The sequence below is a fragment of the Salvelinus sp. IW2-2015 genome, linkage group LG19 (genome assembly GCF_002910315.2).
Source record: "Salvelinus sp. IW2-2015 linkage group LG19, ASM291031v2, whole genome shotgun sequence".
Taxonomy (NCBI): domain Eukaryota; kingdom Metazoa; phylum Chordata; class Actinopteri; order Salmoniformes; family Salmonidae; genus Salvelinus; species Salvelinus sp. IW2-2015.
The window spans coordinates 555,997-576,376 of NC_036859.1; the positions used below are offsets into that span (position 1 = coordinate 555,997).

A 20,380-nucleotide genomic window follows, 5' to 3' on the forward strand; every position below is an offset into this window, starting at 1 on the left:
ACAGTGTTTGTTTACATTTAACTTGTTTACAAACATTGAAGTAAAAAAAAAAGCTTATGCTGGGTTATGATGGCGTACGACAGTTGAACTAAGCTCAAGGAGGCATTTATAAGGTATATTCTTCAACAACAAAAAACATCAAGAATCAATGGGTTTATCATTCATTTATAATGTATGTAGCAACTAAGAATTCTCAAAAACGAATGTAGACATTAAAGGCATTTTTATAACTTCAAAAATATTTTTTACAATGGAGGAAAAATGGCTGCACAAAAATGGCTGCGCACTGGCTTCAAAACATCACTCCCTACAGTCATCTAGGGTTTATAAACATCATTGGAACTAACTAACTAACTGGTGTGGCTGGGCCTGGGAGTTTTGCTGGGGAAATGGCATGACATCTGTTCTCAATATTTTCTTACTATCTAGGCACAATCATTCCCCACATGTTACCAGTTAATAATGATGTATCTGATTTGCCCCCAGCATGGTTGTTGTCTCATGTCATACAATCTTAGATGTTCAGTAATTGTTTTCCCTCAGTTTCAGAAATCTTCAGATATTACCACGAATGTTGGAAGGTTCAGCCTCCCAGCCAGGAGTACCAATGAGAGCCAGGAGTACCAATCAATCATCAAAGACTACAGTCAATCCCAACCGGCCACATTTGAGAGGTAAAGGCGGGAGGCTGTAAACCATAATTTATTTGTTTTTTAGTTATTTCCTGCATATTGAATGGAGATGATACTGTGTTCTTTGTCATGGTTAAATGTTATCCTTTTGTGTTCCACAGGTTTGGATTTTTCAGTAAGATTAGGAAGAAATGGCCCAATAGAGAGGCTCAGCCACCTGAGTACGGGAAGGGGACTAATGCGAATACACAATCTGAAAAAGAAGGTACTGTAGTCCTGCCCCCTACAGCAAACTGCTCACTGTGCCTTCCAGCTTTAGGGCTCTATTTTAGGCTGGCGTTAAGGTGGCGCTAGTGTCAAACGCACATTAGTTTGCAAGTTCATCATGTAAAAACTGGAGCCCTGCATTTTCCAGCCTGAATGCCAGGTTTGGCAATTTACCTGTCTTATATCAGCTCGCTTTCGCTCAGATGGGCAGGGTGGAAATATTTGCGGTGTGTCCTTAAAAACATGATCCAAATTGGTAATTTCAGGCAGCGCTGATAGGGATATTTAAGGCCAACCAAAAGCTGGTTCTAGCGGTAACAAAGTTGGTTATGACATGAATTTTGACAGCGAAAACTCAGCCTATCCAGCTGTGACGCACACTTCCCATATGCGCATGGAACAAGAGTAGACTAATGTGCTTTTGGTGCCTGTAGACTTCGTATTTAGAAAGAAAAAAAGTGTTTACCCCATTTTCGGTTTATTTGATAAAAAACAAACCATAGCCTCCCCTCCTCTCAATTAAGGTTGTTTTTGTCTGCCCAATGTAATCTGGAAGTAGTCAAGACTGTTGATAAAGGGTTTAACTCCTGAGACCACTTGGAAGTAAATCTTAATCACCAAAGCTTTATTAAAATATCACGTTTGAGAGGAATCAAACAGTGAGCTGAAATTAACCTTTTTATCTATGCATTGTAGACAGTCCCACATTATTTTAGCCATGCAGGTCCATTTTGGATGTGCGTAAAAACCCTCCATAATGTGTTGTTTTTAATATTATATGCCCACGGGGAGAAATGATGGTGCCTGTAAGTGTGACATAGCCTATTTAAAACAAGTTGTTGTTTTGATTAGAATTAGTTATTTTTAGGCCGTAACTATAATGAATTTAATGTTGCTTATTGACAATGTTTGGCATGTCCATGCTCAGCCATAATGAAATGTACAGTAGGCCTAGACCCTATTTCAGTGTGAATGCTATTGAAGACATACAATTACTTAGAACAATATGGACTGCAAATGGGTTCAAGTTAACCTATTTAGCAAAGAGGGGATAGGTCTACATTTAGTTTCTGTAAGCCATTTAACAAACTATAACAGACTTACATTGAAATTGGAGTTGATTCCAAGGCAATACATAAAAGATTGTAAACACACAATCTGAAACAACCACATATTTTGCCATGGAGCACGTTCTGATTGGCCAGTGAGGGGCCAAGCCTCGACACACCCACACCTTGCTTATTCATCAAAACCCAGCCCTTTTGTGCCAACGTCAGCAAGTGCACCGATAATTTTGACACACCCCTGGACCTGTAGCGTTACCGGTATCGTTTAGATTTAACATTGCATTAGGTTTGTTAAAATAGAGCCCAATGACTGATACATTTTTTAGTGCCTTTCAAATCGTGTCTCTTTACTACCATCTAGTGGTCAATGGTATAATCTCAACCACATGTCCCCTCTAAAAGCACACACACATCCTTCCCTTACCTACAGCCATCTCTCCATACTCCTACCCCTTGTCGTGCGAGGGCAGCGGGCAGCCTCATAACCCCACCATCAGGATCAGCCAAGCCTCGAGAGTTTCTGAGAAGTGGAATGCTTCTCTGGAACGGGAGATCACCAACACCAACGAGCTCCGAAACCTGGACGAGTTCCTGGGGAACCAGGTGGGATACCTGTCTTTCACTCACCTGGTATTCACATCAGGCTTAGGAGTTAGCCCTATTGCAACTGCATATTGTTTTATAAAAAAACAGTATCGTACTGCCTATTGGTTAATTAGGATGTGTTTTAGTCTTCAGAGTTTTTCAAGAGCAGTTATTGACTGACTAAGATCGCCCTGTCTTTCATTCACCATCTTTCTTTCTCACTCATTGACACACTCACATGTGTACTAATAATTCTGAGACATGGCGCTATAGGCGTCTATAGACTTAGTGCACTAACATTTTCCTTCACGTGCTTGGTTACTTGCATGTTCTTGCAGTGCATCTTTATAACATACCGATCTGAACACGTAGTCAGGGCCATTTTGAATGATAGATAATGATACATGTAGAGATCCATAAATAAGAATTTGTTCTTAACTGACTTAGTTAAATAAAGTTTTTTTTTTTTTTTTTATGTAACAAAAAAATCCATGTAACTTCATACCCACCATCTCTCCAGGTAAATGAGCTGCGTACAAGGGCGAAGGAGCTGTCAGCGACAGAGAGCATCTTCCTCACAGCCACCATGCAGCTCAGAGAGACCATCAAGGGCATGTACTCCGTCTCGGTGAGTATACAAGTCTATCCACCGGACTGATCAAATCAAATGTATTTATATAGCCCTTCTTACATCAGCTGATATCTCAAAGTGCTGTACAGAAACCCAGCCTAAAACCCCAAACAGAAAGCAATGCAGGTGTAGAAGCACGGTGGCTAGGAAAAACTCCCTAGAAAGGCCAAAACCTAGGAAGAAACCTAGAGAGGAACCAGGCTATGAGGGTGCCAGTCCTCGTCTGGCTGTGCCGGTGGAGATTATAACAGAACATGGCCAAGATGTTCAAATGTTCATAGATGACCAGCATGGTCAAATAATAATAATCACAGTAGTTGTCGAGGGTGCAGCAAGTCAGCACTTCAGGAGTAAATGTCAGTTGGCTTTTCATAGCCGATCATTAAGAGTATCTCTACCGCTCCTGCTGTCTCTAGAGAGTTGAAAACAGCAGGTCTGGGACAGGTAGCACGTCCGGTGAACAGGATAGGGTTCCAAAGCCGCAGGCGAACAGTTGAAACTGGAGCAGCAGCAGGGCCAGGTGGACTGGGGACAGCAAGGAGTCATCATGCCAGGTAGTCCTGAGGCATGGTCCTAGGGCACAGGTCCTCCGAGAGAGAGAAAGATAGAGAGAAAGAGAGAATTAGAGAGAGCATACTTAAATTCACACAGGACACCGGATAAGACAGGAAAAGTACTCCAGATATAACAAACTGACCCTAGCCCCCGACACATAAACTACTGCAGCATAAATACTGGAGGCTGAGACAGGAGGGGTCAGGAGACACTGTGGCCCCATCCGATGATACCCCCGGACAGGGCCAAACAGGAAGGATATAACCCCACCCACTTTGCCAAAGCATAGCCCCACACACACTAGAGGGATATCTTCAACCACCAACTTACCATCCTGAGACAAGGCCGAGTATAGCCACAAAGATCTCCGCCACGGCACAACCCAAGGGGGGGCGCCAACCCAGACAAGATCACGTCAGTGACTCAACCCACTCAAGTGACGCACCCCTCCTAGGGACGGCATGAAAGAGCAACAGTAAGCCAGTGATTCAGCCCCTGTAATAGGGTTAGAGGCAGAGAATCCCAGTGGAGAGAGGGGAACCGGCCAGGCAGAGACAGCAAGGGTGGTTCGTTGCTCCAGAGCCTTTCCGTTCACCTTCACACTCCTGGGCCAGACTACACTCAATCATATGACCCACTGAAGAGATGAGTCTTCAGTAAAGACTTAAAAGGTTGAGACCGAGTCTGCGTCTCTCACATGGGTAGGCAGACCATTCCATTAAAATGGAGCTCTATAGGAGAAAGCCTGCCTCCAGCTGTTTGCTTAGAAATTCTAGGGATAATTAGGAGGCCTGCGTCTTGTGACCGTAGCGTACATGTAGGTATGTACGGCAGGACCAAATCGGAAAGATAGGTAGGAGCAAGCCTACTGATCTAGGCACCTTGAATACAGAGATCGTTTTATGGAGCTCTAGGTATTTTGATAAGGAACTATGCATGGGGGTAATTAACCAAGTTCGAAAGGGTGTCTTGAAACTGGTTTTAAAATAGATTGGCATTCACTGCCCAAGACGGATGTAAAGATTTGGGATGTGCTATACTGTACATCAAATCACCCCCACACTCTTCATTAACCCTGTCCTCCTCTCCCATGTGTCCTCTCCGAACAGAAGCCCCACATCAGCTACAAGGGCTTGATGAAGGGCTACCAGAACCGGGTGTCCAGTCTTGCCGAAGCCAAGCAGCAGACTGAGGTCCAGTCGGTGGTCAACCTGTTCCAGTCCGTCCTGGATGGCTTCATACGGGGAGAGATCAAACGAGAGGGGTTTGGGCCGGTCAAGGTAGTTCTGAATAAACACACACAGACCATGCACGCACACACACACTCGCAACAGTTCTTTTACATTGCTTGTGAGCAGAATACACTTTTGAAAGTTTAAGAGCTGTGTATGTTATTTTAAGAGGTGCAGATGTTCCATGTCTACTTTTCAATGTGTTGCAGACCATGAAAAAGACAAAGGTGAAAGGGAAAAAGAGCAAATGTGTAAGTTAAATTGTATGATAATAACCTCTGAATAGCACTGTCAAAAGTAAACCCAGATTAATGGTCCGGGGTCCTCATTTGTTAACAGTGCATGGATTTCTCACTAAATTCTGGTGTATGTGGAGATTCTAGGATTTGCATGCACAACAAATGATTGGGATTTATCAAACTGTCGCACGCAACATATACACATTTTCATTGATAAATCAGAGCCATACTATATTTCTAGCAGTGGAGTAAAAATACTTTAAAGTGCTACTTAAGTAGTTATGAGTATCTGTACTTTACTTTTTATATTTTTGACAACTCACTTCACTACATTCCTCAAGAAAATGATTTACCTTTTACTCCATACATTTTCCCTGACACCCAAAAGTACTTATTGCATTTAGAATGTTTAGCAGGACAGGAAAATGGTCCAATTCACACACTTATCAAAAGAACATCCCTGGTCATATCGACTGCCTCTGGTCTTGCGGACTCACTAAACACAAATGCTTTTTTTGTAAATGGCGTCTGAGTGTTGGAGTGTGCCCCTAGATATCCATAAATTTAAAAAAGAAAATTGTGCCATCTGGTTTGCTTACTATAAGGAATTTGAAATGATTTATCCTTTTACTTTTGATACTTCAGTATATTTCATTGCTAAAATATACTTAAGTATCATAAGTAAATGTAAAACCAAATACTTTTAGACTTTTACTCAAAGAATTTTACTGGGTGACTTTTACTTGAGTCATTTTCTATTAAGGTATCTATACTTTTACTCAATTATGACAATTGAGTACTTTTTCCAACACTGATTTCTACGCTCTTGAACAAGCGTTTACAACCCGCCTGAAACTCCCTCCATTCACCTTTTATGGTAACAAAATCTCCCTCATTTTCTGTATGATTTGGAGATGTTGGAACTGTGACATGACAGTATAAAAGAAAGAGCAATGGCAAATTTGATCACATTTCTGTAGAGGTGTAGCCAGAATGTTTTGATCTTTTGCAGTGACTTAAAAAAAAATGCATGACGCCTATAGCGAGTGCCAAACACTGGCTGTGCATTCTGTAAGATTGATTGTCTATTGAACAATTTAAAAGTAAATGCTGCCTACACCCCACACTTCCATGAAAAATACGAATTGTTCAATATTTTGTTTATCAATACATGATTGTGTTTCTATCTCCTGCCTTTAGTATAGGCTCTGAGATTGAATAGGGTATCACACTCCTATCGCACAGCAATACTGTAGCCAACCCATACTGCTAACAGTCTATTTACTTTCAAGCATTGGTTGGCTATTGAATGAGCGATGGATAAATGTTAGCCTAATATTTGTGGTGTAGTGGGACTAAACCAGTCATGTCAGTAAAGGAGAGACATGCCCTGCAATATGAGTATGATTTAGGCCTACAGTGCATTCGGAAAGTGTTCAGACCCCTTGACCTTTTCCACATTTTATTACGTTACAGCCTTGTATTAAATTGTGTGTGTCCTCAATCTACGCACAATACCCCATAATGACAAAGCAAAAACAGGTTTAGAAAGTTTAGGTTTAAAAAAAAAAAAAATATGAAATATCACATTTACATAAGTATTTAGACCTTTTACTCGGTACTTTGTTGAAGCACCTTTGGCAGCGATCACAGCCTCAAGTTTTCTTGGGTATGACGCTACAAGCTTGGCACACCTGTATTTAGGGAGTTTCTCCCCTTCTCTGCAGATCCTCTCAAGCTCTATCAGGTTGGATGGGGAGCGTCGCTGCACAGCTTTTTTCAGGTCTTTCCAGAGATGTTAGATCGGGTTCAAGTCTGGGCTCTGGCTGGACATTCAGAGACTTGTCCCGAAGCCACTACTGCGTTGTCTTGGCTGTGTGCTTAGGGTCATTGTCCTGTTGGAAGGTGAACCTTCGCCCCAATCTGAGGTCCTGAGTGCTCTGGAGCAGGTTTTCCTTAAGGATCTCTGTACTTTGCTCCATTCATCTTTCCCTCGATCCTGACTAGTCTCCCAGTCCTGCCGCTAAAAAAACATCCCCACGGCATGATGCTGCCACCACCATGCTTCACCGTAGGGATGGTGCCAGGTTTCCTCCAGATGTGATGCTTGGCATTCAAGCCATAGAGTTCAACTTGGTTTTATCAGATCAGATAATCTTGTTTCTCATGGTCAGAGAGTTCTTTAGGTGCCTTTTGGCAACTCCCAAGTGGGCTGTCATGCGCCTTTTACTGAGGAGTGAGTGGTTTCCGTCTGGCCATAAAGGCCTGATTGGTTGAGTGCTGCAGAGATGGTTGTCCTTCTGGAAGGTTCTCCCACCTCTGCAGAGGAACTCTGGAGCTCTGTCAGAGTGACTGGCTGGTCGGCCAGCTCTAGGAAGAGTCTTGGTGGTTCCAAACTTCATCCATTTAAGAATGATGGAGGCCACTGTGTTCTTGGAGACCTTCAATGCTCCAGAAATGTGTTGTTACCCTTCCCCAGATCTGTGCCTCGACACAATCCTATCTCGGAGCTCTACGGACAATTCCTTCGACCTCATGGCTTGGTTTTTTCTCTGACATACACTGTCAACTATGGGACAGGTGTGTGCTTTTCCAAATCATGTCCAATCAATTGAATTTACCACAGGTGGACTCGAATCAAGTTGTAGAAACATCTCAAGGATGACCAATGGAAACAGGATGCACCTGAGCTCAATTTCAAGTCTCATAGAAAAGGGTCTGAATAGTTATGTAAATATGGTATCTTTTTTTAATAAATGTGCTCAAATTTCTGAAAACCTGTTTTCGCTTTGTCATTATGGGGTAGTGTGTGTAGATTGAGTAAAAAATAATATTTAATCAATTTTAAAATAAGGCTGTAACGTAACAAAATGTGGAAAAAGTCAAGGTGTCTGAATATTTTCCGAACACACAGCATATAATAAAAGTAAAATAAATATATTAGGCGGCATGCTGCTATGCGATTCTCTTACCAAAGGAAAATTCATATTTTATCATTAGGGCTACGTTGTAATGTTTTTATTAGCCTATCATTATTATAATTCCTGTGCATCAAACACCACCATTTCCCCCAAAGAACAATATTTGCTTCCAATACAGTTGATCAACCATTAGAAGTTGTTCGTACGCAAGGTCTGAGATTTGCGTGGAGATATGCACACTTTCCTGTCAAGTTCACGCAGGGTTTAGTATTTTTTTTGTCGCACGCAACTTTGGTATGTAAGGTCCCAGGTTGCCTGTCATTCTCCCTATCTGATGTGTGTTATACTGTTTCAAGCCCAACAGCCCTCTAGATCACATGTTCAGTACGTACCAGGTGAACATCATGCAGACCTGTGACCTGTGTGGTTCCTACATCTGGGGCATGGAGAAGGCCTACATGTGCAGCGGTGAGTAGCCTACAGATAACACTGTCTGTTGTTCACCATCTTAGAACATAAAACTAGAACATAGAATAACCAGTTTATTATGTACACCCATCTCGTACCGGGTCAGACACCCTTCTTTGCCTCCAGAACAACCCGAATTCTTCGGATTACAAGGTGTCGGAAACGTCTGTTGCTGAATTGGTATCAAGGGACCTAACGTGTGCCAAGACCACCGCCACCAGCCTGTACCGTTGACACCAGGCAGGATTGGTCCATGGACTCATGCTACTTTACGCCAAATCCTGACTCTGCCATCAGCATGACGCAACAGCATTCGTCAGACAAGGCAATATTTTCCGACTCCTCAATTGTCAAGTTTTGGTGATTGCGTGCCCACTGGAGCCGCCACTGATAGGAGTGTATGGTGTGGTCGTCTGCTGCAATAGCCCATCTGTGACAACAGTACACCACTGTTGTACTGCTCAGTTATGTCTGTTTGTCTCGATAAACCCTGGACACTGCCGTGTGTGAAAAGCCCAGGAGGGCGGCCGTGTCTGGATCTGGCGCGCCTGGCAACTACGATCATACCTTGCTCAGTCGCTTAGATCACTCGTTTTGCCCATTCTAATGTTTACTCAAACAGTAACTATATGCCTGTTTGCCTGCTTTATATAGCAAGCCACGGCCACCTGACAATCTGTAGGAGCGATACATTTTTGTGAACGAGGTGGTGTACCTAATAAACTGGCCGGCGAGTGTATATTTATAACATAGATGAGAACATTACAACAGAAATATACACTATATATACACAAGTATGTGGACACCCCTTCAAATTAGTGAATTCGGATATTTCAGCCACACCTGTTGCTGACAGGTGTATAAAATCGAGCACACAGCCATGTAATCTCCCAAAGTACAAAGAACTTCGGTGTGACCCTGGACAACACCCTTTCGTTCCCTGCAAACATCAAAAGCAGTGACTAGCTCCTGCAGGTTCATGCTCTACAACATCGCTAGAGTAAGAACCTAACTCACACAGGAAGCAGCGCAGTTCCTAGTCAAGGGACTTGTCCTCTCCCATCTACTGCAACTCGCTGTTGGCTGGGCTACCCGCATGTGCCATCAAACCCCTGCAACTTATCCAAAATGCTGCAGCCCACCTGGTTTTCAACCTTCCCAAGTCCTCTCATGTCACCCCGGTCCTCCACAATCTCCACTGGCTTCCAGTCAAAGCTCGCATCCACTACAAGACCATGGTGCTTACCTAGGCAACAGCATGAGGAACTGCCCTCCCTACCTTCAGGCTATGCTCAAACCCTACACCCCAACCCGAGCACTCCGTTCTGCCACCTCAGGTCTCTTGGCTCCCGCTCAGCCCAGTCCAAGCTCTTCTCTGTCCTAGCACCCCAATTGTGCCACCCCAATGGTGCCAGGACAACAGAGTCCTTGCCTGTCTTCTGAAAAAGTATCTTAAATAATCTTCCTCCTCCTATAGTTTTGTTGTTCTACGTTAAACTGGGCAGCGTGGCTGAGCCTTGGACTTTGAATGCTTATTAGAGCGCCACCTATGGGGGAATTTGTGCTGTTTTTGGTGTCTGAGTAGCAGTTGTTGGCTTGTTGGTTCTATAGGCTTTGAATGTTATTCAATGGGCAAACATTTCTGCATCCGGCAGAAATATATTAATCCAATGTTATGATATAATCGTCAAGCCCATTGAAAAGACCAGGGACATGAATATGGAATTATGCCGTAAGAAAGTGTCACTTGCACGTGTATTGCCAAAGTATACTTTTTTTTTAACCAATTGGGCGTTGAGATATTGTGACAAAGGTGGAGGAAAAAATGGAATTCATTCAAAAACGAGCTTCGCTGCCAGCACCCCTAATTGTAACATTAGAACAGACTCCACATTTCTTACCATTGTGTTCTTGTCCCCCTTGTTCGGTCCTTTAGCTTGCAAATTGATATGTCACAAGAAATGCCTCTCCAAAATCATCAACGCTTGCTCAACACGATGCGCCAGGCTGGTAAGCAGCACTACATGGGTCAAGTGTTTTTAAAGTTTGTCAAGTAAAGTTTGTCAGGACTATTGTTTGATCCAGTGTGCATCCTATGTCTGTGTGTTAGGACGATGGGGTACCAGGCCATCTGCACTTTGGGGTAGAGGTGTGTGTTCTGACCAGTAAGACCTACCCAATCCCTATGGTGGTACAGATGATGCTGGAGCATGTGGAGATGAACGGCCTGTACACAGAGGGCATCTACCGCAAGTCTGGCTCTGCCTGCCGCGCCAGGGAACTGCACCAGCTACTGGAGACCAGTAAGACCACTACCTTAACCCTGAATGTCCTTTTTGGTTTAGTACAATCAACAAAACCTTTTTTTATTGTATTAAACTGTTCTAATTGTTGGTCAATCAATAATGGCACTACATTCACGCACTATTGTAGTATACTGGTAGTTACAGCATTTACCATAAAGTCATGTTTCTGTTTTTCATTTATACATTCATTCAATTTATTTGTACAATTCTTACCACACACAAAAAACACAAGACAATTGTATTTTTTGTCAGACCCAGAGAGGGCAACTCTTGAGAACTACTCCATCCACACGGTGACAGGTCTGGTGAAACGCTGGCTCAGAGAGCTGCCTGAGCCCCTCCTTACCTTCAGCCTCTACAACGACTTCCTGCACGCTGTGGGTGAGTTTGTCTGGTGGGCTGTGTTCAGTAGGGCACAACGTAGCAAAAAATGAAATTGAGTTGTCATAGTTGTGTGAAGTTCAATAAGTATTTTTCCATTTCTTTTTCATTAAGAAATGCCAGAGAAATCCGTTTCAAATACTTGTGTTGAACTGGATTTAGCCCCATACACTGGATTCAATGGAATAGTCCTTCGTCCACCTTGCACGCCAATCAAGCTAAATTAGCCACCTGAAGTACTTTAGTAGTACAGTATGTCAAAGTATTTGACACTGTTCATTTCATCTGCAGAGTTGCCAGAGCAATCTGAACAGCTGCGTGCGGTCTACCAGAAACTGGACGACCTCCCCCCTTCTAACTTCAACACGCTGGAGAGGCTGGTCTTTCACCTGGTCAGGTAGGTAGCAGCAGACCGATGGATCAGTTTTATCTACAGTATATGGGTATAATGGTCTTTCTACTTATCACTCGTTTTCACATCACTCAATAACCTGTACAGTACATCGCCATGCATCTTGACTGACAGTAGCAATCCACCATCTTCCATACAAAGGCTTTCGTATGCTATGCTTTGGGCCTTGAGTTTTTCCTTCGGTCCCGGAGTGTTTCCTAATCACACTTGACCAGGAAAAACTTTTGGGCCCTGATTATGCCACATGACAGGTTAACCATGTTACAGTATGAGAATAGACCTGTTGTGTCAGACTGATGGATATTTCCTTCCTCTAGAGTGGCAAAGGAGGAAGAGCACAACAGGATGTCTGCTAACTCCCTGGCCATAGTGTTTGCCCCCTGCATCCTGCGATCCCCTGACACCACAGACCCTTTCCTTAGCATGAAGGACATCTCCAAGATAACCACGTGAGACTACACTACATCACTACAGTGGTAGTAATGTTGACAAAGAGGGCTGATGTGGTTATTTTAGGGCGTTTTTTTTTTTTTAAACACATTTTATTGTTAGTGGCATTCTAATGTGAGAAACGCCTGTAGACTCACTTTCATGTACAGCCAATGCACTGATGTGATGTTTGCACTTGAGTTTAAGATGTAGTCTTTAGTAAACATTTTGTGTGTATTTTGCTGTGAGAAGCCCTGTCCTTTCTCTCCCACCAGGTGTGTAGAGATCCTGATCTTAGAACAGTTTAGACGGTACACTGAGAAGATGCAGGAGATCACACAGCTGGAGTTCGCTGAGGCCCTGGCCGTCAACAAGCTGATGCTCAAGAGACAGAACACTGTAAGTACATTACATTAGTACAGGACCTTTTTTATTTCTGTTATTTGTATTTACAATGTATGTAGTTATATCCTTGAGCTGTTCCGGTCTATTAATGTTCTGTATTATGTCATGTTTTGTGTGGACCCCAGTCAAAGTAGCTACTGCATTAGCAACAGCTAATAGGGATCCTGCTAATAAAATAACGAATAACTGTCGCTACCATTTCACACTGTAGACAGGACACTGGAAGAACACTTTGGTTCCACCGTAACTTTGCTTTGATATCACATTGGGTTGCAAAATTCTGAAAACGTTTTCAGGTTTCTGAGAAATCGTCCAGGAAAAACAAACGAGCTTGGGGAAAGCTGGGGTTTTGCAACCCTAGATCAATGACGTGTTTACAACATACTTTATAAACTTGATATACACTGAGTATACAAAACATTAAGGACACCTGCTCTTTCCATGACAGACTGACCAGCTGAATCCAGGTGAAAGCTATGATCCATTATTGATGTCACTTGTTAAATCCACTTCAAAATCGGTGTAGTTGAAGGGGAGGGGACAAGTTCAAGGATTTTTAAGCCTTGATACAATTGAGACATGGATTGTGCATGTGTGCCATTGACGGTTAATGGGCAATACAAAAGATGTAAGTGCCTTTGAACAGGTGCCAGGCACACCGGTTTGTGTCAACAACTGCAGCGCTGCTGGATTTTTCACGCTCAACAGTTTCACGTGTGAATCAAGAATGGTCCACCACCCAAAGGACATCCAGCCAACTTGACAAATCTGTGGGAAGCATTGGAGTCAACATGGCCCAGCATCCCAGTGGAACGCTTTCGACACCTTGTAGAGTCCATTCCCCGAAGAATTGAGGCTGTTCTGATGGCAAAGTGGGGATGGGTGCAACTCAATATTAGGGAGGTGGTCCTAATGTTTGGTATACTCTTGTGTGTAATACATCTGAGAATATGTAAACCTGGTGATCCAAATACCAATTCCCACTGGGAATTTCACTTTGGGAATATGGTTCCCTCGTTCCCAAAAATATTTGTCTTGTCTGGTATATTGACTCATACTATATATCTGCAGCTCTTAGAGAAACCTTCATCAGAGCTGGATGTACCTCAAATGGACGATCTTAACCGGTCGGATATAGACATGAATTCAGAGAGGACCCTCATCGAGAGGATCAAATCCATCAAACAGGAGAAGTGAGTGAAGAGACTGAGGCTCCTCTAGTTCTCTGTTATGGGGTGCAAAATCTTGTTCTAGCCCAGCACTAACACATCTGACTGAACTATGCACAATATACCATACAGCTCAGCGTTCCTCAATACATTCCTGGACCATTCCTGGGTGCACAGTTTTGTTAAACCCAGCACTAACTCACTTGATTCAAACAATCACTGAGCCCTTGGTTAGTTGAATCAGGTGTGTTATAGTGCTGGACTAGAACAAAAAGGTGCAGTCCCAGGAATATATTAAGAGACACTGTCTTAGTGGTACAATATATGCTGTTTGGTTCCTGTGTGTGTGTGTATGTGCAGGGAGGAACTGGCGTGCAGCTTGCCAGAGTTGGAGCAGGAGAACTTTGACGACTCAGAGTCCAGATTGTCGTTGTCTATCAGCTCAGAGAGCCTGCTGGAGGATAGAGTGAGAAGCCTAGAGTCAGAAGGTCAGTAGAGAGGTACGGTAAGCCTTCACCATCCTCTGCCTTCATTCACTTCAACTCTTTGTTTTCGGTAACACATTCTTTTACAGCCTACACTTTATTTTACAGCCCAGGTAGTTACTTTGAAATTACATGTGAAAATAATTGTGTTGTGATTGCACTTGCTTTCTTAAACCAGGCTGTAAAACAAAGTCTTGTTTTCTACGTCTGGCGCATTGGAAGTCGCATGGTTGACATATCCGTTTGTGTTTTCCCCACTCCTGCTAGCGAACTACTGGCTATATTAGGGGAGAGATTTTTGAAGAAACAAGTGGTGGATTCCCTTTCAAGATGCCACCTTCTACAGTAGCTAGTTGTAAAGTGGGTCTGCATGCTTTTAGCGCTGGTTTTGTGTAACCAGGAAAAGAATTTACCGTTTACAATGGTATTTCAGGGTGTGTGCTTGCTCAATCTACTGCATTTCTGACTGACTTTTTGTATTAGTATCACAAGCAGGCCGACTGTCAGCCAGTCCCTGTTGTACAAGTGTTACGAAACCGATTAACTAGCTTGCTAATATTGTTCCACCTGCTAAGTCTAAGGGTCTTAATCAAATCAAACTTTACCATGAAATGCTTACTTACAAGACCTTAACCAACATTGCAGTTCAAGAAGAAAAGATTTACCAAGTAGACTAAAATAAGAAGTAATAATAAAAAGTAACACACAATAAGAATAACAAGGCTATATACAGGGGGCACCAGTACCGAGTCAGTGTGCGATTGCAAATAAATCATTTCTTAAATTGTTTTAGTGAAATCCCAATGGAACTGCACTTGCAAAAACACTTCTCTAGTTAATTTATAAAATGGATAGTCATTGTTACCGCAGACCATCTTAACGCTTTGCATGGGTCCAAATCTATCTGCAAAAACATTATTGCCACTTGGTCTTTAGCAAATTGTACTCAACTACTAGCTTCAATAATGCTCTCAGTACAGGCTAGTTGAGGTAATCTGTACGTGTAGGTGGGGGCGAAGTGACTATGCATAGGTAACAAACAACTAGCGAGTAGCAGCAGTGTACAAAAGGGAGGGGGGGGTCGATGTAAATTGTCCGGTGGCGATTTGATGAATTGTTTGGTGGTTCATTTCTTTACTATCAAATGAGGAGAGACAAACTTATCACACAAGTCAGAGTTATACTTAAACTAAATCTTTAATAGTGAGAGCTTTGCAATAGCGATGGCTGGTCGACGAATCACCATCTCTGATGATCCGTTGAGAGCGCCAACACAAAGGCTACTGAGATCTTTTATAGCAAAGATCCACCCCCTAGTCCACATAACAAACCACAGATGTTTTGAACGGAAGTATCCCGTAGCCATGAGTATCCCGTAGCCAGATAGCATTCGCTATAAATTATCGTTCAGTTTGGCCCCTAAGACGAGGTCCGAAGGGATACATTCTAATAACAAGTATATCACATAAGCATATTATGCAGATAAGACATCTTAATGATCTATGTTACACAACTAATTCTGATTCTTCCGCCACAATTGTTCATCAGTCTTATGGCTTGGGGATAGAAGCTGTTGAGGAGCCTTTTGGTCCTAGACTTGGCGCTCCGGTACCGCTTGCCATACGGTAGAAAAGAAAACAGTATATACCTTGGGTGACTGGAGTCTCTTACAATTTTATGGGCTTTCCTCTGACACCGCCTATTATATAGGTCCTGGATGGCAGGAAGCTTGGCCCCAGTGATGTACTGGGCTGTTCCCGCTACCCTCTGTAGCGCCTTACGCTCAGATGCCAAGTAGTTGCCATACCAGGTGGTGATGCAACCGGTCAGGATGCTCTCGATGGTGCAGCTGTAGAACATTTTGAGGAACCGGGGACCATGCCAAATCTTTTCAGTCTCCTGAGGGGGAAAAGGTTTTGTCGTGCCCTATTCACGACTGTCTTGGTGTGTTTGGACCATGATAGTTCGTTGGTGATGTGGACACCAAGGAACTTAAACTCTCAACCCGCTCCACTCCAGCCCCGTCAATGTTAATGGGGGCCTGTTCGGCCCTCCTTTTCCTGTAGTCCACGATCAGCTCCTTCGTCGTGCTCACATTGAGGGAGAGGTTGTTGTCCTGGCACCACACTGCCAGTTCTCTGACCTCCTCCCTATAGGCCGTCTCATCGTTGTCGGTGATCAGGCCTACCACTGTTGTGTCGTCAGCAAACTTAATGATGGTGTTGGAGTTGTGTTTGGCCACACAGTTGTGGGTGAACAGGGAATACAGGAGGGGACTAAGTACACACCCCTGAGGTGCCCCAGTGTTAAGGATCAGCATGGCAGACGTGGTGTTGCCTACTCTTACCACCTGGGGGTGGCCCGTCAGGAAGTCCAGGATCCAGTTGCAGAGGGAGGTGTTTAGTCCCAGAGTCCTTAGCTTTGTGATGAGCTTTGTGGGCACTATGGTGTTGAACGCTCAGCTGTAGTCAATGAACAGCATTCTCACATAGGTGTTCCTTTTGTCCAGGTGAGAAAGGGCAGTGTTGTGTGCGATTGAGATTGTGTCATCTGTGGATCTGTTGGGGCGGTATGTGAATTGGAGTGGTGTCCAGGAGGATGCTGTTGATGTGAGCCATGGCCAGCCTTTCAAAGCACTTCATGTCTACCGATTTGAGTGCCACGGGGCGGCACTAATCATTGAGACAGCTGGTGCTCTCATGCATGCTTCAGTGTTGCTTGCCTCGAAGCGAGCATAAAAGGCATTTTGCTCGTCTGATAGGCTCGCGTCACTGGGCAGCTCAGGTCTGGGTATCCCTTTGTAGTCCGTAATAGTTTTCGAGCCCTGCCACATCCGACGAGCGTCAGAGCCGGTGTAGTTTGATTCAATCTTAATCCTATATTGACACTTTGCTTGTTTGATGGTTCGTTGGAGGGCATAGCGGGATTTCTTATAAGCGTCCGGATTAGTCTTCTGCTCCTTGAAAGCGGCAAGTCTAGCCTTTAGCTCGATGCGGATGTTGCCTGTAATCCACTGCTTCTGGTTGGGATATGTACGTACGGTCACTGTGGGGACGACGTCATCGAAGCACTTATTGATGAAGCAAATGATTGAGGTGGTGTATTCCTCAATGCCATTGGATGAATCCCGGAACATATTCCAGTCTGTGCTAGCAAAACAGTCCTGTAGTGTAACATCCGCATCATGTGACCACTTCCGTATTGAGCGAGTCGCTGGTATTTCCTGCTTTAGTTTTTGCTTGTAGGCAGGAATCAGGAGGATAGAATTATGGTCAGATTTGCCAAATGGAGGGTGGGGGAGAGCTTTGTATGCATCTCTGTGTGTGGAATAAAGGTGATCTAGGATTTTGGTAAAATTTGGTAAAACTGATTTAAGTTTTCCTGCATTAAAGTCCCCGGCCACTAGGAGCGCCGCTTCTGGGTGTGCATTTTCTTTGCTTATGGCCTTATAGAGTTGGTTGAGAGCGGTCTTAGTGTCAGCTTCGTTTTGTGGTGGTAAAATAGACTGCTACAAATAATATAGATGAGAACTCTCTTGGTAGATAATGTGGTTTACAGCTTATCATAAGGTACTCTACCTCAGGGGAGCAATGCCTCGAGACTTCTTTAATATTAGACATCGCGGTACCACCCTCGTCTTACCAGAGGTAGCGTCTCTGTTCTGCCGGTGCATGGAAAATCCCGCTAGCTCTATATTGTCCGTATCTTCGTTCAGCCACGTCTCGGTGAAACAACATAAGATGTTACAGTTTTTAATGTCCCGTTGGTAGGATAATCTTAATTGTAGGTAATACATTTTATTTTCCAATGATTGCACTTTAGCGAGAAGAATGGAAGGCAGTGGGAGTTTACTCGTTTGCCCCCGGATTCTCAGAAGTCTGCCCGATCTGCGTCCTCTTTTCCGGCGTCTTTTCTTCACGCTAAAGGCATGGATCTGGGCCTGTTCCAGTGAAAGCAGGAAATCCTTCTCGTCTGACTCGTTAAAAGATACGTTTCTTCCAGTCTGCGGTGAATAATTGCTTTTCTGATGTTCAGAAGTTATTTTCGGTCATAAGAGACGGTAGCAGCAACATTATGTGCACAATAAGTAAAAAAATAAGTTACACAAACGCAAAAGAAATTACAAAATAGCACAATTGGTTGGGAGAATGTAAAACGTCAGCCATGTTCTTCTTCTTCTAGAAGACGGCGCCAATCTTAGGCCTAGTTAACTGGTCTGTAACCAAGTGGTGAGGCCAATGACATCAGCAGGCACCATCAGACCAACTCCTTGATGCCCTATTCTTTGAAGTTTGCAATTGTAAAAAATAAAAAAATAAAAAAACATTTGCACAAAACATATTTATACTTAGGATTTCACTATTCAATAGGAGTTGAAGTTCAAAAATCGGCAGAGGACGGTGACAAATCAGCTTATGAGGACTGTGTTGTATGTACATGTGCCCAGGTGACAGCAAACTTACCGGCATCAGCTCCGTCATTACCTTGTAGATCAGCCAGTCCAAGCAAATTATTGTTTGTTGTTCAAAAGGGTGACCCCCCCCCCCAAAAAAAAGATATACAAAAAGAAAACTACGAAGAGGTATGCCTGAACTAAAAAGGCCAAGAGGCCTCTGGTCACAGGTAGCTAATCCACTGATTTCTCGCACATGTGGACTTATCAAGGCTTCCAGCCCCTATTCGGTTAATGCTACCACCTGGGAATGGAGTGTGGATGTGTGTCATGGTAGTGTGTTGCCTAATTGTGTGCTAACATTAAATTACCCCCATATCATAACACTAATCTGGTCCTAGATCTGTATGCGCTTTAGCCAACTAGTCTTCTGTAGCTCAGTTGGTAGAGCATGGTGCTTGCAACCCCAGGATATTGGGTTTTCTATTCCCGGGACTGCCTACATGTATAATATTATATGAACTCCTCTGACTATAATTGTCATGCCCAGCACAAACAGATCTGGGATCAGCTACTATTTGACTAATCCAGAGTATCTCTACCAGGCTGTCTACTATTAGACTAATCCAGACTGGTGTCTCCACCAGGCAGAGTGAACCTGTTGTGGAGGAGCCAGAGGCAGGAGTGCCCTCCTAAGCCTGCTGACCTGGCCCAAAGAACTACAGCCACAGGCCCCAGAGACCAACCAGATGGACATAACCCCCAGCCCAACACCAAGGCAATGAGCAGGAACCTCTCAGACCTGGACATCCCCTTCATAGATGAGGAGGACTAGTCTGGGTGCCAGTCTGTTTTTGTTACATATTGAATTGTCATTTCAAACAATTGCAGTCAACTTGAGAACTAGAAATACCTCTGAAATACAGGAGTAATCAGTGGAGCTGTATTATGGCACCACAAACAAGAACCATGCACTTTCTGTACATTTTTCTACGTCCGTTAAGGTGTGTGTGTGTGTGTNACTATATGGTGGAAACTGACAACACTGTTGACTATATGGTGGAAACTGACTACACTGTTGACTATATGGTGGAAACTGACTACACTGTTGACTATGTGGTGCATGTGTTCTGGTACTGATGGTAACTCGTGTGTGTGTGTGTGTGTGTGTGTGTGTGTGTGTGTGTGTGTGTGTGTGTGTGTGTGTAAAATGACCAAAGCGGTTGTGGTTTTCTAATGGGGAAACATAATGGAATAACACAAGACACAGTGCAGTCTATTGTACCAATACATCATGAACCATAAAGGCTGCGTTTACACCGGCAGCCTAATTCAGATTTTTCTCCTCATTAATTGGTATTTTGCCCAAAACTGCACTGCTTGTGTAAACACAGCCCAAGTAAAGAGATGTGCCTTTGATTTTAGCCATATACATTCTCATATTATTTTAAAGCAAAGTATTTTGGATGTGTCTTGCCTGTGGACAATACTGTAACGAGGACCAAATCATTTTAATATTTTATACCAAGTGCCTTTTTTGTAATGGACTACTAATATGCCGCTTAGCTTGTCTTTTTCTTTTTCTGGTACTGTGTGAAATAAATTGTTATTTTATTGATTAATAATTAACATAAAACTAATGCAAGATTGTATTTAGGGTTATTAGTGGGTGTATATGTTTTTTCCCCCGTTTTTATGTAAAAGTGAGGGATATAAAGCCACTGTGCTTTACCAATATTTCCACCATTATCCTACACTAGTGTTGCTGCAGGTAGAAAATCCTTGGGAAACTTCTGTAATTGA

At 43.3% G+C, this 20,380-nt stretch overlaps 1 protein-coding gene across 8 annotated transcripts in view; it reads left to right on the plus strand.

Moving 5' to 3' along the window:
• The window catches only part of myo9b (myosin IXb), a 74,606-nt gene extending 55,015 nt beyond the window's left edge, over positions 1–19,591 (plus strand). For 4 of the 8 annotated variants that reach the window (XM_024009398.3, XM_024009406.3, XM_024009399.2 and 1 more), the window contains 16 exons: positions 544–674; positions 794–897; positions 2,397–2,569; positions 3,072–3,179; positions 4,847–5,017; positions 5,179–5,220; positions 8,486–8,597; positions 10,534–10,607; positions 10,708–10,900; positions 11,156–11,284; positions 11,576–11,681; positions 12,014–12,145; positions 12,401–12,524; positions 13,602–13,723; positions 14,060–14,187; positions 19,225–19,591. In XM_024009398.3, the coding sequence (XP_023865166.1) occupies positions 544–674; positions 794–897; positions 2,397–2,569; positions 3,072–3,179; positions 4,847–5,017; positions 5,179–5,220; positions 8,486–8,597; positions 10,534–10,607; positions 10,708–10,900; positions 11,156–11,284; positions 11,576–11,681; positions 12,014–12,145; positions 12,401–12,524; positions 13,602–13,723; positions 14,060–14,187; positions 19,225–19,412 (2,037 nt within the window). In that variant the 3' untranslated portion in view covers positions 19,413–19,591. Of the gene's footprint in view, positions 1–543; positions 675–793; positions 898–2,396; positions 2,570–3,071; positions 3,180–4,846; positions 5,018–5,178; positions 5,221–8,485; positions 8,598–10,533; positions 10,608–10,707; positions 10,901–11,155; positions 11,285–11,575; positions 11,682–12,013; positions 12,146–12,400; positions 12,525–13,601; positions 13,724–14,059; positions 14,200–19,182 lie in introns of all 8 variants that reach the window. The other 4 variants (XM_024009405.3, XM_024009403.3, XM_024009404.3 and 1 more) reach the window with 4 other exon arrangements.
• The last annotated feature ends 789 nt before the right edge of the window (positions 19,592–20,380 follow it).